General features: G+C 37.9%; 1 protein-coding gene across 1 annotated transcript in view; it reads right to left on the bottom strand.

The window, feature by feature from the left end:
• Nucleotides 1–1,915: 1,915 nt before the first annotated feature.
• LOC149280615 (metabotropic glutamate receptor 5-like) overlaps nt 1,916–18,474 on the bottom strand; it is a 108,339-nt gene continuing 91,780 nt past the window's right edge. Inside the window, exons 7-8 of the mRNA XM_089500325.1 lie at nt 9,576–10,515; nt 1,916–2,735 (exon numbers count right to left, since the gene is read on the bottom strand). Of these exons, the coding sequence (XP_089356451.1) occupies nt 1,916–2,735; nt 9,576–10,515 (1,760 nt within the window). The remainder of the gene's footprint in view (nt 2,736–9,575; nt 10,516–18,474) is intronic.

Raw genomic sequence — 18,474 nt, 5'->3', positions numbered from 1 at the left:
GCTAATTTTATAAAATTAGGGAAGGGTATTTGGAATGCAAAGGAAAACATGAATTAAAATATTAATTAATATATTTTATCCAGTAACAGCAGGTAGATAAAACTTGGCAGTGAAAATCTAGTATTCTCTACATCAGTGATGTGATACACCATGACATATTTTGCAGGTAATTTTTTTAGATTTTTTTTTTGGGGGGGGGATAACTTTTACATGAGATTCCCCACTTTCGATAGTTCACACCTGAAACGACTTTATAAATGACCACCTAGGTATCCTTTCAAAGCCAATAGATAGGTCAAGGAATTTGTAAATGAATAAAAAAATCCAAGCTGATTTTTTGGGGGGCAACAACATATGCAATCAGTATATACCCCATTTATACAATTATCAGTAAAATATATTTCCAAAATTAAATGTTTCACAAACCTAAATATATAATCAATATTTCCAATAACACAAAACATACGGTTTCATATTGTCAATCGATCCTTCTTGTAAGGCCAGCATTTTTTTTAAGGCTACACATAAATCTTCTGCACTAACCTTTTTAGAAGTATTTTTGGCACCTCAGAACAGTACTCACTTATTATATGGTGATGGTAACTAGGAGAATATATCATTTTATGTACACAATGAAATGCAGCACTTGTATCTCTCTAAAATAGCCTCACAAGCTGCGCAGATTTGTTGAAATGTGTATTTATGAAATGTCCACAACTAATATTTTGTATGATTTGAAATTTTCATGTGCTAAGGGAAAAAAAAAGTCAAATTCTGTATTGCTTTGAAAAATCTAATTCAATCACAGTTTAAGGTTATCATGTACATGTAGCCAAACAGACTGAAATCATTGGCTAACTTCACAAAATTAGTATTTTTGACAACAATAAATCAGTTTTTATTATTTTTTATGCATTTTTTTTACATGCAAAAAAAAACAATTGGACACAAATATTTATTTTCTTAAAAAATAACCAATGCAAACAATTAAAAAAAAAAAAAAAGCAATTGAACCACAGGGATGCAGTTACACCTCAATTAAACAATGTTGCTAAAAATATTATATTCACCAAAACAATTTGCCCCTTTTTAAGGGAAAAATACAAAACAGTACTCCGAAAAATATTTTTTGCTACTTCAGTATTGTCGGCAACACGGTGAAATAGACAGCAAATTCAATGCTAACAAATCCAAGTCCTGTTTTTTTTTTTTGAACCATGAACCGATTCCAAGTTAATGAATGATCGATAATTAAAAAAAAAAAGACATCTTCATAGACAATGTTGCGAAATAAGCCCTAGAAAGTACAGTCACTTACTGCAGAGCCTCAGCTAGTCACGCCGTGTATCAGGCAAGCGATACGCATTCGGATCGTTTGATAGTTATTTGTAGTATTACTGCCTTTTTTTTGTTAGTCTCTCTTCATAGAAAAATGCCTGCCATTTGGTCCCAGAATATCTGAGTCTTTTAGAAAGTGTGTACATTCATGTTTGGTCTTCTAATCTTGATAAAAGATCAAGGTTCACTTCTGGGAAAAAAACCAAAGTAAACAAACAATAGAATTTACAGGTGATTACAATCCGTTCTGCTCACATATGTGTAAAAACAGAGCTCTTTAATCTAAAATCAAAGCACTTGAATCATCCCTGTTATGCCCTAAATAATACGCCTAGGCTCCATATCAACCCTTCGCGCATAAGCAGTGTTTCTTAAAGACCGTATCTCTTAAGGCCACTAAAATAACATCTGCTCTAAACGTTAACAATGGGATTTCTAATCTGGCGCTGCCTCGAAGGAAGTATTTGACAGGCATTGGTTGCTAACATAAGGGGGCTCTTTTATTTAGATCTGTGCCCCCCCCCCCAAACAACCTGTAATCATAGTTGTTGATATCAAACGTTATCTTGGATTACATTCACAATGAGGAGGAACTCTGAGAGTAGTCTCTCAGAATCACGCTGTCATATTTGGGAGATGACGGGATACATAGAGCTGATGCTGACACGGGGGAGCTAGGGGAACTGCCTTCTGAGTCAACAGAGTCTCTAAAAGGAGATGGAGGAGTTAAAGCTACCAACTCCTCAATATCTTGCTTCACTATGGTTGCCTCTGAAGCGCTATCTTTGACGCTGTCAGAAGAGGGCTTTCTGGCAGACAGTGACCCACCGTTAAAGTCGATGGCAGGGGCCGGTTGAATCTCCGCAAAGGTGGTCATGGTTGTTGGAAGCTGAATCTCTCGTGGGATCAAATAGGAAGAACAGAGAGGCGTGGGCACCATAGTTCCTTGCGTGTTCGCCGTGAGCATCATGGAATTTAACTCACTGATGTTGGCGGTGAACCTGGTCACAACGTTACTGATTTGATCCATCAAGGAGCCTTGCGAGGAGCCGCTGCGCTGGGCGGCGTCCGAGTGAAAAGACGGTATATCGTCATCCGTTCGGCTTCCAGAGGCCGCTCTCTGGCTTACGGTGCTGATTGGCGAAGGGGTTTGCGGCCTGTACTGCACCGGATAATGTTCTTCTGATTCTGAAACATCGTAGAGCATTTTGGAACTGCTGTCGGGGAACGAAGTGCTGATATATCTGTTTTCCGTGCTTCCTTTTGAAAAGGGCTTGATGACGGCAGTTTGATTCACATTATCCTTTTTCTTGACATGGACAGAAAGCCGTTGCCAAAGATGTTGACTTCTGCTGCTCTTCTCGTTTTGCGCCCATGTGACAGATTTTCCATTAGAGCTGAAAAAAAAGAACATAATTAGCATATCACACAGTTCTATTATGCCTTTTTTTTGTTATTTAACATTCATTTCTCTTACATTGGCGGTTTATTTTATTTAGCATGACCGTGATTTCTGTTTCCAGCTGTTATATGGACGGGAAGGGTGAATAAGTTGTTCCACAAACCATGCAATAATAATAAATATTTATTACGCACTTTAAAAAAATCTAAGTTGTTATTTTTCTTTCTAATGATCGTTAGTCTCCTTGACAGTTTTTTTGCTAGGTATGTGATGTAGTGCTTATTAAAACAAAGGTAATTCCCCATGAGAAGCCATCAAATACAAAGTATAAAATATATAGTAGTCAAATACTCTATTTAGTAATAAAAATCTAAGGTCCTTTATTTGCCTAAATGCATTCCAATAATGTAAAACAAAAATAATAATAACAATAATAATGTCAAAATAGACAAAAAAGAAATCTAATAAGCTAATAATGGACCAGAAAGGCAATTGGCTCTCAGATGAAAATGGCTTTATTGCTGAAATGTTAGGCGATACCCCACATGTTCCTTGGCTTTTTCCCTTTTGGTCTCCTATTTTTATTAAACTTTTAATAACTATACACGTAGCCCTCAGTGATAAGCTGTTCTAACAACAATACAATAATGTTGCAAAAAAAGCTAACATTGGGGACAACGACATCTTTATATAAAACATATTTTTATAGTACAGTTAAGTTAATAGTATAGAATATTTATTATGTTACGCTTATTAATATTATACCTTTATTATGCTGTTTTTTTAGTGATATACACCATTTACAATATACTATTTTTTTAATTACCATTAACACCTATAAAGGGATATTTATTTATTAGATTATTAAATATGTTTTATCATTATTTATTATAGGCTTTCATTGGTTAAAGTCATATGCATGTTTTTGTTACTTTTACTAAAGCTGTATTAGATGGGTAGTTTAATAGAATTTAATTTGAAATAAAAAAACTTTAAATGTTCATGGCATAGTTATTTTAAGATTAAATGCAACAAAAATCACAATCACGCTGGGGTGTATGGACCCTACAACCCAAATGGACCCGTTAAGAAAGCAAGATACTGAATAATTAGTTATAGATAAAGAGTAATAATAATAATACATTTTTATCCACAATCATTACTGAAATCCATGCTATAATAGCAGAATAGGATGTAAGACGGAATTGACTATGTCAATCATAGTCAGATCATGAATGGCTCTATAGAAGGGTTGGACTAATGTATCGAACTGCATTTCCCATTTTTTTGTGGGAATTGTAGCCCAAAACCTAGAGATATATGGGGCCCAATTCAATGACCTATCAAAAATCCAGACTTATGGAAAAACCAAAATGCTAAAGCCATAGTCACTCTTAGGGTCACATAGTCAAGTAACAAGTGCTTAGTGCTCAGCCACATGTGCACTTTTAGTGCATCTAATGCCGAAACTCAATTAATTCAATTAAGCAAAAATACTATTAATATTATTATTATTATCATTATTATTATCTTTTATTTATATAGCGCCAACAGTTTACGCAGCGCTTAATACAATACATAAATTCAAGGGATATGACAAGACAAGAATTGACAGACTAAGACAAACCGATACATTTGGTGGAGAGAGCCCTGCTCGCAAGCTATGACATCGGGATTCTAAAAATACCCATTGGTTAAAATCACATGAAAATAATATTTTAGCTCAATGTTGCAAAGTTAAGCAGGAGTTTCACCAAAGATGAATGGTAAAATTCTGCTGACCCAAAGCCCAGACAAATGAATCTGTCTCTCGAACTTAACGGTGCAACATTGTAACAAGTTGAGCAACATAATTCTTTTCACGTGATCTTCACCAATGAGGATTAACACCATATTGCTGAAGCACAGAAGACAATTAAGAAAAAAACCCTCTTATCCAACCCGGTGATTAAAAATAACCCTTGTAATGCTGCCAAAAGAAAAAACCTCTTGCAATGCTGGCACCTATTTAACTTAATTTGCCAGTTGAAGTGTATTTAAACTATTCTATGCATGTGCTGACAGCGCGATAAATTAGGTAAGACCTTTCCACAAATTTCTAGATGTGGTTTTTGATTGTATATAAAATGTATTAATTTATCATGTACTATTTGTCTACTGATCCCACTAAATCGCAGGTATTTCCATAAGCTTTAATGGTTGCATTTTAAATTTAGTGTCTATAGTGGAGAATTTAATTTCAGACAGGCTATTATTCCCAATCCATCATTTAAAGTTTAGGTGGGCCATTGAATCAGGCCCCTGAGTCACTCATCCGTAAATGACGTAGAACTTGTAACGCATTATGGTACACAATAACCCCGCCAAACCTTTTACTTACCATAGGTAACCCATGCTTGATAGTGTTGGACTAGAAACACAAGTTTGCACAGGATTACACAGACAGTTGCATATTTTCAATCTATAATTTCATACAAATTGTAACATTAAGACAAACTTAGATCGAACAAAGACTAAACGAAGAGAACAAAGATGTTGTCTAGGTACTGTACGATGGATCTTAAAATATCACATTACAGAATAAGGCCAGTGAATATACCCTCAGTCTTGCTTCTGAGAAGTTACATCTAATTCCAAATGGCAATATCCTTATTTTCCAAGACTTTGTAATGTTCTGCTCATTAGTGTTCTAGTAAATGTGTTGCTTCTATAAGATTATTATAAGATAGTTAAAATAGCTACTAAATATTTGGATAGAAGGTATTCCCACCTTTAAATTACATTTTTTTTTGTAATCTACCTTCCCCGGTTCAAATTTATTGTTAAAACTGAATACTATAATGTGGTCATTACATTTAAAAATGGAACACTTTTTTTGGCTGAAGCTATTTTACTTAGTCTTATGTCCACAGTCAAGTCTGCTCGGCCAACCCTACTGAGCTTCTCCTGCGAAACGGGTGAGTTGTCAAAGGGCAATGCACAGCTAAGCCACTGATTTTGATATGCACTATACAGGGCCGACTCAGAGCCCCCCTCGCAGGTAAGGCTGTACCTTGTAATGCATAGGGAAGTCATGGAGTTAAAGTGTTTCATCTCACCTGCAAACTTCAACTTTTGTAACTTATGAGAAAAATGGTCATGTGTATGGTTGACACCATATTTTGATATTATCGATGTCTAATAGTTGGATGTTTTAACGGAACAGCTCAACTCCCCTTCAATATGAATTTTGAAGGGCCAACTCCAGTGAGTCAGGCAAGAAAGCTGAGCTGGCCCTGTATAATGTATAGTTAACTCACCCACATTACTTCTGCATTATACAGGGTCAGTTCAGCCCTCTGTGCAGGAAGACATCGCTGGGGTTATCCCTTCATAATGCAGATATCCAAATATTAGACAGGGAGTTGAAGGAGCTCTCCTGCAAATGCCTGGTCAGCCAAGGGACATCAATGGCTTGTCCAATTAACTCAATAGCCAATTCACCATCTTTACATACTAAGTCCCTAATAGGTAAACTAACAATAAATCCTCTAAATTGTAAGCTTCCGACGGGGATATTCCTTAGTCTGACAATTCTTTGATCAAACCCTTTGAATCTATGGGCTGTAAGGAGAACTGTGGAAATTGTTGGCACTATCTACATAAATATAATAAAAAGTAATAATAATACTACTAATAATAAAACAATATGCCTTTAAAAAAAACAACGGGTTTTGTCCATTTAAGGGTGAGAGACCAACCAAGTTCTAATTGTTATATAAGTGATTAGTACCGGTAATCGCAGCTGTTTTTCTATTAATCCCTAATAATAATAATATTTACTTTGGAAGCACCGTGTAAATAGGTTGATGACTGCAAATTAGTGTCACAGACAATGGTAATTACTCCACGAGTGTCATCTGCGCACTCATCAAATTGCAGTAAAATTTCTAGATATCGTTACCACTGTGTCCACGTAATTACCCTTCCTCTCTTCCTTCCTCTACTGCTTATTAACATGTAATCTGCACATAAGAACCATCTGGCCCATCTTCTCTGCCCATTTCTACCTCCTGTAAAAACCTCAAACCTTACTTTAGTCCTCAATCTCATTTTATATCCAGGACAGCCTTTTGCCTATACTTTGCCTATATTACCTCACTGTATTTACCGTACTCCTTTTGCCAAATGGTTGCCCCACTAGTCCACCACCTTGTACTTTCTTACCTTCCATTTTAAGACTAAGACCTCTTTGTCCTCTCGTTTCATTGATAGTATTTACTTCCTTTCTGAGCTTTATAATCAAACAAAAATACACTTTTGCCGAGTTGGACTTGTCTAAGACTGAGACACACACGTCACAAAATGTGTCTCTTTTATTGTTACCCAATATTACATGGGGTGCCCTCATTTATATATGGCTTCTGTTCGTAGACACAACTTTAGAACACATGAGTCCCACCAACATCTTCTAGATGCCATCGTTGCACAATAAGTAACCCTCTCGCCTGCCTTACATCCAGTCTTTCCACATTGAGATCCTTTATTCTATCCTGACAGTTCTTTTTGGTTTCGTTTAGTTAAAACGTCTCCCTAGTCGATATGGAATTCTGCTTCTTTACACATACGCCAATCGTCATTGCTGAGGCGACAAGAAGCATACAGACGTACAGCACATAAAGGCAGCCAAGTCAGAACCACTGCCTGCGCTCGGTGAACACTACACAACAGAGATTACGATTTAAAAGCAAGGTCTTACATTCCGATTGGCTGCTGACAATAGCTGTGGGTAGGCCCAGGAGTAAATGAAATGCTGGAATAAAAAAGGTGATGGATTAATAAAAAAAAAATATATAACAAAAAAAACATAAAAATTGATGTTAAAACGGTTTCAAATAATCTTGTTCTCCTTTATTTATTGACCATTTTTTTGAAGAAGATACCATAAGATGCACGCATGAAGAAGTCTAAGGCTTGTACCACTAACGTGTGGCATGTATGATGTACATATATACATGTGTACACAAAATACAAATGGTCCTATATGTGAAACATAATATATGGGTGAAGGTGACTGTTACACTAATGATTTAGGAATATATGAAATACGCAGAGGACTTCCACTGGGTCGCTTCTGGGTTGCAAGACTCGAATCCCCGTAACGCAGTCATTGGCCAACGGCCGCCGGCTGGCTCTGTCACTTTCTTTGGATTATAGGCAAAAGTTCTTTCTCCCAACCTGCAGGACTACTGCAGCTCACCGGTCTGTTTTGGACGCACTTTCAATTTGTTCAAGTGGATCTCACGCATTTAACATTTTAGTCTCATAACCTTCACAGTTTGCCCTTAGTTTTTATTCTATGTATACGTCAAACAGCGTAATTGGTTTAGGGTTCTTAGAGGGGGTTATTATACCCCTGGGTACACATTTTACTTAAAAACAAGGAATTTGACAACAGATAAACCTGTTGAGTCCATCCAGTCTGCCCATTGTTCTATCAAACGTTTTTGAGGGGTGTTAGGTTCAGCATTGCCTTATGCTTCTCCCTTACATTCCCTCATTGAGCCTTTTAGGGAATGAGCATTCTCTAATCTCTGGGTTAAAACATGTTAGCAGTGAGAAGTGATTGGGAAACATATGATTATATAGTGGTGGCTTGTCTACTAGGGCTTCTAAAACATTATTATGGTGTGGGCAGACTAATAACTTAAAATAAATCAATCATAATGTGATAGAATTTTAGAATGATATTTCTAAGAAAAAAATTGTAAAGCAATGAAAGTACATACAATGAGGACGAAACATGACTCGTTCAAACAAGACTTACATCTGCTATAGGTGGTCTGATGAAGAAGAGGCAAAGACTGGAAAATAAAAAACAAACTATAAACTTAGGGACAAAAATGGGATGAGAAAGGGCAGATGAACAAACGTTATGGAAACAATGAAAAACAGATAACCACATAGAACGAAATGCAATATGATGTAATCTGATGTAATTACTTCTGGGCTGGCAAAATCTTATTGAAAAATATTTTATTGTTGAGGCCCTCTAGAAATTAGAAGCTCTAGACTTAAATCTTGATGGTTCCAATTTGATTGGAACAGGCAAGCTCATAGCCCATTGTTTATTGGGATTATGTACTATTTATTTGTTTTTTAACTGTAAAATAACCTATTGATCTCACGACTATGCATTATGAAGGGGCAGGTCTGGCATGGTTCTCCTAGAAAAGGGTGACAGTTGTCCCTCCATAATGCATACTTAAATAAATAAAAAACAATCTACAAACAAATCCCTTTGTTATTCAGTATTTAATGGTATTTGTTCTTGCCAATAGGCAGTCCCCCAAACTATGATGATATTAGCGACATTAATCAACAGAAAATTACAAGATACGCGAACCCAAAAATAATCTTGCCTTTGTTTAACTTAACTGAAATTCAATTAGCCATCCTGCTCATGGGTGGTGAAACCGCGTGGCAGTTATTAGTCAGATATCTTTGGGAATTAATAGTAAAAAAATAAAAAATAATAAAATGTATTATTTGTGTAAATACAAATACATACAATGTAGTATAATTCATTATAATTATATACAATTGTTCATAATTAATAAGAATTAATTAGATCATGTGTTTAAAATGTTTTATATATATTATCTAAGTTAATGTTATGTTTTTACCATTCCCCTTACTGTAGCGTTACACAATATGATGACACTTCGATATTTTACTTATATTCCATATTTTTTGGTGCATGTGTATCAGATCTTTGCTTTTAATCAGGCGTTGCAACAGAAATTAACCAGATTTTGGTTTTCAGAGAAGAAAAAAAAATATTAAGTTAATTTACCTTAAGGTTTCCCCAGACGATCCCCTTCTTTTCCAGAGGTTGATGAGGCTACTCGAGCGACTGGCGGCCGAAGAAGATTTTCCATCGCCCACGTGCATGCGGACCACGGTGGACGTGGTGAATGCACTTCGGACGTTTCGCTCCGGCTTGGCAAGAATTATATACACCTTTGGCACAAACATACACCCAAGTGCTACTGTGGCGCTTAAGCTCACAGAGAAACACATGGTAATTATTTTGTAATTGCTTCCAAAATATATTGGCACAAAGGCTAGCCAAATGATGCAGGTGGTATACATTGTAAAGGCGATATACTTTGCTTCATTGAAGTTAGCCGGTACATTTCTAGTCTTAAACGCATAAAAGGTGCAGCTCAGGATCAGCAAACCATTATATCCAAGTGGGGTGACAACACCCAAATTGTTGGTATTGCATATCAGGTAGACCTCTCGAATACTCGGGTAATCAAACATAGTATCAGGTGGCTCCATAATGAAAAGGGCGACAATTATTCCCAACTGGATGCAAATTAAGATGAAAGCAATGACCAGTTGTGCGCATGCGCTCATGAACCGTGGTTTCTTGGTGCATATTTTCTTCTTACTCCCGGCCAGGATCCTTGCGATGCGGTTGGTTTTGGTTACAAGGGCAGAGTAACTCATGGCTGGGGACAGACCGATGCCAATTCTTTGAAGGTAACAGTATATCCGTTGGGGTTTTGCAATAAGACAGAAGGTACATAGGTAACCTAAGAAGATTCCAGCCAGGATGATATAACAAAGCTCCCTACTAGATGACTTGACGACCGGAGTATCGCGGTATAAAATAAATATAGCCATCACAAACATTGTAGCCATGAGACCTAGACACGAGAATACCACAGCTGCTATTGGTTCAGGATCACTCCATCTGAGATATTCCACTGGGATTGGATCACAGCCTGGTTAAGAAAAGAGAGCAAGACGTTATTTTGACATTTTCATGACACTATGGTCGGAAGCATAACTAAATGAGTCCTTCACAGCTGATGTTCCCTCTCCATACCTTAACCTCTTATCATGAAGGGTTTGTGTCCCTGGCTAACCACTGACTCCAGATAAGGAGACATCTGCTCCTTTTGAGGCATAAAACTCATGCCCCCCTACTTCAGATCACAAGGAACAGGGGTAGCAGAGGTTGTAGTGCAGGTGGGCTTCATAGAACATTGTGTCTGGCTGCAAATGAGATCCCCGTTTAATGCATATATATGGAAATTTTACAATAAGATATAAAATAACAAATACAGGGCTGATCCAATGCCCTTTGGCAACCCGTACACAAAACGCTATTTTAGAACAGAAAAAATAACCCTCCCTGTGTTAATCTCAGGACTGTGGAGTTGGCACTTAGCTCAGTCCAGTGCCTCCAACTTCTTTCCAGTTATCATCCACCAGCCCGCCCTTCCATCCATTTAGAATCCAGCAACCCCACCTTCATGTCTGAATGTTATACCAGGACACAACAAGACAGTGCCTAAGTTTACTCATTCTGACCCAAATTTCAATATGACATATAGCTTAAAATCATAACTTGAATGTGCAGTCTTTATTTAGTCAATATAGATAATATTACAACTTGTCCCTTTAAGTAAATCAGCTTTCTCGCATCTATGGTGGAAACAATTTAATATTTAGGAGGACGCAAACACAGTGCAATTTATTCCTTCTCTATATTAAGATGCCCATAAAATTAAATCTGAAAGTCCAACAACAGACACAAGAACAGGAGCAAATACTGATAAATTCGTAAGGATTGGGCTGGAATGTTCCCAGGGAACGTGTCGTCTGCTGCATATGGTTTGGATGGTGCATCAATGTGGGACTGCCAGCTCCCCACCCCAAACCACATCAATTTCTGGGCTGCATTCAACGTTTGAGGATAAATCTATCACACATAATTAAACAGCAATCCTTCTATAGACTGCAACACAACGGGCAGAATGGTTCTTATCTGTTGTCAAGTTCTATGTTTCTACATTATGATGGCAAGGACAACCAATTGTCTAAAGAATCATAACTCAGTTCTTCATAAGAATACACACAGATAAAATCTGATATAGTTGTAATTTTTGGCCATTTCATCTATTTCCTATTACATATTTATTTATTCCCTCTTTTGATACTTTGTCTCATTGCCACACTTCTGTAGCTCTCAATTCTTTCATTCTTCTGTCTTGCATTTCCATACACGTTCTCCTTCAGTGTCATGATTATGCAACATTTACTTACTAATCTCGGCTTTGAAGACATATTTAATTGTTTCGTTCTGATCAGCTTGGGCAGACCTGACAGAACAGATCAGGCATTTTTCTAGCAGAAAATATCCAAAAGGATTTTGCCAGCCAATTTCAACAGGACACAGTCTGTTCGCAATACACAGGACGGATTGAAAGAGCTAGTCTGGATTCTCCATGCCGATGGCTTTGAGCTATGCATTCATCACTGGTTCCAACCAATTTCACAACCGTCAGTATCCATTACTCTTTTTAAGTCCCATAATAAAATTTCAGCAAAGAGAAGATCTATATTTTCCCCTTCATTGAATATGTTTTATTACAGGTCTTCTAAACCCAAAATTTGATTTATTTCTCTACTATATTGTGGTTATTGATTAAATGTTAATATTGCCCATAGGCTCACTCTTGTGTATGTTTAAGTTGCGGGTTTCTCTACACAAGGAACAACTGAAAAAAAACAAAAACATTTTAAGGAATCAACTATAAAACGCTCAGGAGATAAGTCAGTACTGGCATGTACGAGACTTTGATGTCTAATACTTACAAAGGATTCATTGTGCTTTATACAACTGCTCTTAATTAAAATATAATAACTTAACCTGCAGGACTCCAAATGAGTTCAATGAAGGTCACACGCAGATTGTTGTATACTGGTTAGGAATCAAGTTATCAGTAATAATTGTAATGAATGGCCTTACATAGTTTGTATTACTTAGAATTATCATTGTGGCTGGTATACATTGGTAAAAAGCTTTGACTGCTTGCTCTACACCAGAAACATAGAATTTGATGGCTGAGGGCTGCTAATTTTGTCCCTTGTCTCCAATGGCCGTTTGTTTTAAGAACAATTGAGGGACTGAAAAGAGAGCCTTGTGGAATACTGTATTTTTTTTGTAAAGGATACTATTGAATGACGATAAAATGGGCATGGACAACAAGATCAAGGTGAAGCCACATTTGCTAATAAGAAGCTTGGAGCACTTCTAGCCCCATCCTACATGCTGGCAGGTATCATAGGGTTTTTGGCTGGAGCTCATTACTGCAATATTTACCAAAAAAAGATCAGGGCAAAACATATATATGCTTTGCCAATGTTTTTTTATTCAGCAATGTTTTGGGGATTAAGTGGAGATTTGTTACAGGGTGAAAAGGCAAGGGTCAAAGGGATAGACAGGATGAAATATAAATAGGGAAATATAAATAGGGAATATATATGTGTAAGTATGTGAGCACCCTTCCTAATTATTACATTTATGTGTTTCAGCCACAAAATCTATCAGCCATCTCCATAGACAAACATCGGCACTAGTTTGGGGAAGGCTCTTTTCTATTTCAGCATGACTGCGCCCAAGTGCAGAAAGCCAGCTCCATAAAGACATGGTTGGATGAGTTTGGGGTGGAAGAACTTGAACGGCCGCACAGAGCTCTGACCTGAACCCCATCGAACATCTTTGGAATGGAGATTGCGAGCCGTGCGTCTCGTCCAACATCAGTGGCTGACCTCACAAATGCTCTACTGGATGAATGGACAAAAATTCTCACAGAAAAACTCCAAAATCTTGTGGAGAGCCTTCCCAGAAGAGTGGAAGCTGTTATAGCTGCAAAGGATAGACCAACTTCATATTAATGGCCATGGTGTTGAAATGGAATGTCCAACAAGCTTTGATTGTCAGGTGAATATACTTTTGGTCATATAGTGTGTATATATACAGTATATATATATATATATATATATATATATATATATATATATATACAGTATATATACATCTATCTTAATTAACTTATTTCCAAATGCCATATGTTCTGTAGCCTTGCTATTTCCATGGAAGCCTTTCCATGAAACTAGAACTGTTGAATATAGCAGATTGGCGTCTGTGTTGCAAGTAGCAACACCAGCGGGAAGCCACTTTATACTGATAAATATATTTGCAGCTAAAGATAACTCTGATGTCGATGGCCCTCAATCACCACACAGAGCACTTTATGACTACAGTGCTTACCCACACTGAATTGTGTTTTATTACTGATAGGAATTTATAACAAATTCACATTTTTTCAGTTTAAAAAAGCTCCTGCATCAGTACGCCAGATAGAATTAATAAGTCATTAAGCAAAAACAGAAACGCTTGATTTCAATAGAAGTGCTTTCCTGCTGCCGACTGGCTGCTTCAAGCAGCCAATCACTGACAAGAAAGGTCGAACCTCCCAAAAGGAGACTTCTCGGCTGCCTGGAGACAGGTCTCGGTCAGCCGGCCTAGGGGCCCGTACGGGCTACGGCGGTAGGCACTTGTTAAAGGTGGAGCTGGAGTTTGTCGAATATGAGAGACGGCTGTTGATTGGTAAGGATAAATTGGAAGACGTAAATTTTGAGACAATTCAGATTGAGATTATCGAAAACTTCTTGGAAGTACCACGCCGGTGTATGTTCCGTAGACAGCCTTTCAAAATGCTGGGATTTTATGACGTCTCTTTTGTGACAGCTGCTTGGATGATGACAGCTTTAGAGCGCTGGAAACGTTGTGAAGGTAACCCCTTGGTGGGTGGAATAAACTTGGTGCCGCGTAATTGTACTGAGAAAAGACCTATCACAGGACGCATGTACAATCCCTTCGTACCCGATGAGGAATTGCAGGGTCTTTCTATCGAGATATTGTACAGACATTTCCAGACCGAAATATCTGGAAAACGAATTTGGCACGTTCAATGGTAAACGGAGATTTTGGGCAGTTCTGAAAGAGGACAGAACTGGAATTGGAGGGAAAATGCACCCCCCCCAAATTTCTCCATAGGGGGTAACCGTGGATATTTGTTTTACCTGAATCAACCAAGATTTTGTCGTACATGCCAGTGTTTTGGGCACGTTAAAGGGGATTGAACAGCTGGCCCTTGTTGCAGAATCTGTGGTTAACCACTTTGCTGCTGGGTGTACTAAAAAGAAGACATGTGACTTGCGTGGTTCAGGGAATCATTTCGCTAGGAGTTGCCCCAAGTTGTATCCTAGAAGACCCGACTTTGTAGACCCTTATGCCAGCGTTTCTACTGAACCTGTTTTGCAAGTGGAGCCGTAATTACCAACCCTACTGCTATGCAGAGCGCTGTACCAACTACTGTCACTGCTACTTTGGAATGAGTTGTGGAGTAGGTTGAGGACTCCCTGGAAAAGGAGACATTGTGTGTCGTGCCTCCTGCCGTAGTTGAGGAAACTGGAGCAGTCCCTGAGATTCCTGTGGAGGACCCTGCGAAAGGTGCGCTCCTAACGGAGGACACTACCTCAGACCCGACTAGATTAGAGGAGGACTTAAATATGTCATCCTCCGAGTCCAAAAGTGACGATTGTGAGGAGCATTAAAGGGGCTGCGCGTAGAGCTTTTTTGTTTGACTGTTTTTCTTCCAAAGGTTATGACATTCTTTGTTTACAAGACACCAATTTACAGGAACCACCGCGGTCTGCTGTTTGGACCAAGGGACCTTGTTGTTTTTCTTATAGTTTAGATGAGAATAGTGGGGCGGGGATTTTGTTTAAAAACAACTTGTTCACTGTTTTGAAACAAACAGAAGTTGAAATGGGGGGGTTTAATTGTTTAGTTTAATATCGGGGGTACAGTTTTTAGAGTTATAACTGTATATGCCCCAGTCAAAAACGACGACAGATTCGCTCTATTCAAAAAAGCTTAGAATGTTAGAATAGGCGTTGGGGGTGGGGTAGATAGCTCTGGAAAAGAGTTCTAGATAATTATTGAAGATTTCAGTTTTCTGGATATAGTAAAATGTCTCCAAAAGAGTACAGAATGTTTTATTTTTTTTAGTGAAAATGGTCGTGTAAGATCTAGGATTGATTATATTTTTGTCACCCCAGGCGTGAATGTAGCAGAAGTGACGTACGATAGAGTCTCTTCTTCTGATCACGTATGTGCATACCTGGGAACTTCTGGGCTCCGGCTACCCGGAGCCTTCCCTTGCGGGACGCGGACAGAACTGGACACTGACACCGGTGGGTGGTCACGCTGACGTCGGGGGCATTCCCGCTGACGGCAGCGGGAAACACCCCCATTTAAAGGAAAAAAATCGGCGGGGAGTGCGGTGTGTCAAGACCCCGCTCCCGCGACCCGGAGGATTTGGGTCTTGACCCGGAGAACCAGAGGAGCAGCGCCTGTCCGGCAATCTCCGGTTCAAACCCAGAGAGTTCCCAAGTATGAGAATGTCTGACATGTAAAGTAAGCTTGAATTTAAAACGGGAAAGGTGTGTGGAAACTGAATACCTGTTTGTTAGATGATGCGAAAGACAACTCTCGGGATGTTCGCTGCTATAGGAGATGGCGAGGCTAAATTCAATGTTTTGAGAGTGTATGTGAGTGGTGGGAATGGGTAAAAAAGAAGACAAAAACATTTTTCCTTAGAGAAGGCAGAACGAGAGCACGTAACCTGAGAAATGAAAATGAGAGATTAACCTATTTACAAAACTTGAAGCGCCTGGGACTGAATGTGAATGATGAGATTGCGAATGCAAAGGAACATGTGAGAAAGTATGTGAGTGAGCGTGGTAAACAGATCATTTTCCAGGCGCAGATTGACTTAGTAGATAAGGACAAACACCAACGTTAATAAAATATCCCCAACTAAATTTAGATCTATTAAGATCCAGCAATTAAAAGGAACAATAACAGATCTGGAATTTAATAAAATTAGTAAAAACCTAGAAAAACTTAAACAACAGCGGTACTTCAAAAACAACAGAGTAGACAAGTCGTTAACTAATAGGCTAAAGAAAAAACAGGCCAAAAAGCTCATTTATAAAATAATCGAAAACAACAGGGTCTGTATGGCTCTGGAAAGTATAGGGGGGGGGGCATTTAATCATTATTATGCCTATTTATATAATCTAAATAATAATATAAAATCAGAGGAAATTATAGAATATTTAAAAACCCTACCTATTCCTAAACTGAGCAATGACCAACTGACTCAATTGAATAAACCCTTAGAAGAGTCAGAGGTGACAAAGGTGATACATAAGATTAAGAATGGTAAAAGCCCAGGCCCAGATGGATTTAGTGGCCTCTTTTATAAAAAAATTCAAAAATTTATCAACACGTGTGTGGGAATTCCAATTCAAATCTAAGGCAAAGATCTGTGTGGGTAATAATATCATCATTAAAGATACCATAAATGAATGGTTTAAAATTAAGAAAAAATTTGGGCTTAAAGATAAAATATTAGTTACGGCGGGGCTGGATATTATAGAACTTAACCTACCTGATATTTCTCTGACAGACAACTCCGTCAAACCGTACGATCAGCTAGCCCACCCATTACCATCTACAGAGATATTCCCCTACCTAAGGATAATAAACTTTTTAAGGTACGCACTTTATAATGCCGACCCTAATATCCAATCAAAACTTGGACACATATTTAATTCAGAAGAAACCAGGAAAATTTTGACAAAAATACACGACGTAACAAAAAAGATAGAAGAGGTAGATTTCTCGAAAACTACTGCTAGATGGTCCAAAGCAACAGGGATACAGATTCCAAAAAAAGATTGGCAAAGTGCAAAAACTTTAACCCATAATAGTGTACATTTGATCTCAATCAGAGAAAATCATTTTAAAGTTTTCATTCATTGGTATTGGATTCCGACTAAGTTAAGTTCAATGTTTCCGGGGGTATCAGAGATGTGCTGGAGACGTAATAGAGAAAATGGAGACTACATGCATGTACGGTGGTCAGCCAGATGTGGGATATGGTCTTGGTTCTATTTACAAAACTTGCGGAATGTAAGGTTAATAAGACACCTGATGTAGCCTATCTCCACCTACTTCCAACTACTCTCTCTATAGAAAGAAAAACCCTTTTAATACATTCCCTACCTGCAGCAAAAATCCTGATTGCCAGGCATTGGAAAGATAATCACCAATTTCAATGGACGCAATTGAAAAATCAGCTATTATATCAGTTACAAATGGAAAAAGGATTAGGATGGGTCAGTCGGACTCATAATAGGACAATAGTAATCTATGAGGACTGGATCCTAAAATTGAGTAACTTTTAAATGTACCAACGGTTATGAGGATATCCCCGGCTCCCTCCCTTATTTTTCTCTCTTTCTCTTCTCTCTGAATGTCAGATATGTCAGGAGACTTGTTATATGCTATATGTATGGCAATAAGTGAATATATATTTACTGAAATTTGGATACCTGTATGTACCCATTGTGTTTTGTTTTTCTGTCCCTTTTTTTTCTTTATGAAACTCAATAAAAGAAATATTTAAATAAAAAAAAAGAAAAGGACAAACAATGCAGATTTTTCTTTAAAAAGGCTTTTACACAGAAGGAAGGCATAGAGTGTGTAAGGGATAATGATGGACACGTGGTGGAGGGCAAAGATAATATCCTCTCAGAGGTATGGAAGTTTTATGACAGATTATATGCTGAAAATCGATTTGAGAACCTGTTGCTTGAGGATCTTCTGATGAACATTGATGACACAATAAATAGCATGGAAAAGGAATGCTTAGTTGCAGATGTATGTAAGCGAGAAGTCGAAACGGTGGTCAAAAGTTTTCCCAAAAATAAAACCCCCGGTAGCGATAGCCTGCCAATGGAATTCTATTGTACAT

The sequence above is a fragment of the Sceloporus occidentalis genome, unplaced genomic scaffold (genome assembly GCF_023333645.1).
Source record: "Sceloporus occidentalis isolate IW3139 unplaced genomic scaffold, rSceOcc1.0.p SCAF_151, whole genome shotgun sequence".
NCBI lineage: Eukaryota > Metazoa > Chordata > Lepidosauria > Squamata > Phrynosomatidae > Sceloporus > Sceloporus occidentalis.
This window is presented reverse-complemented; position numbering and strand designations above follow the sequence as displayed.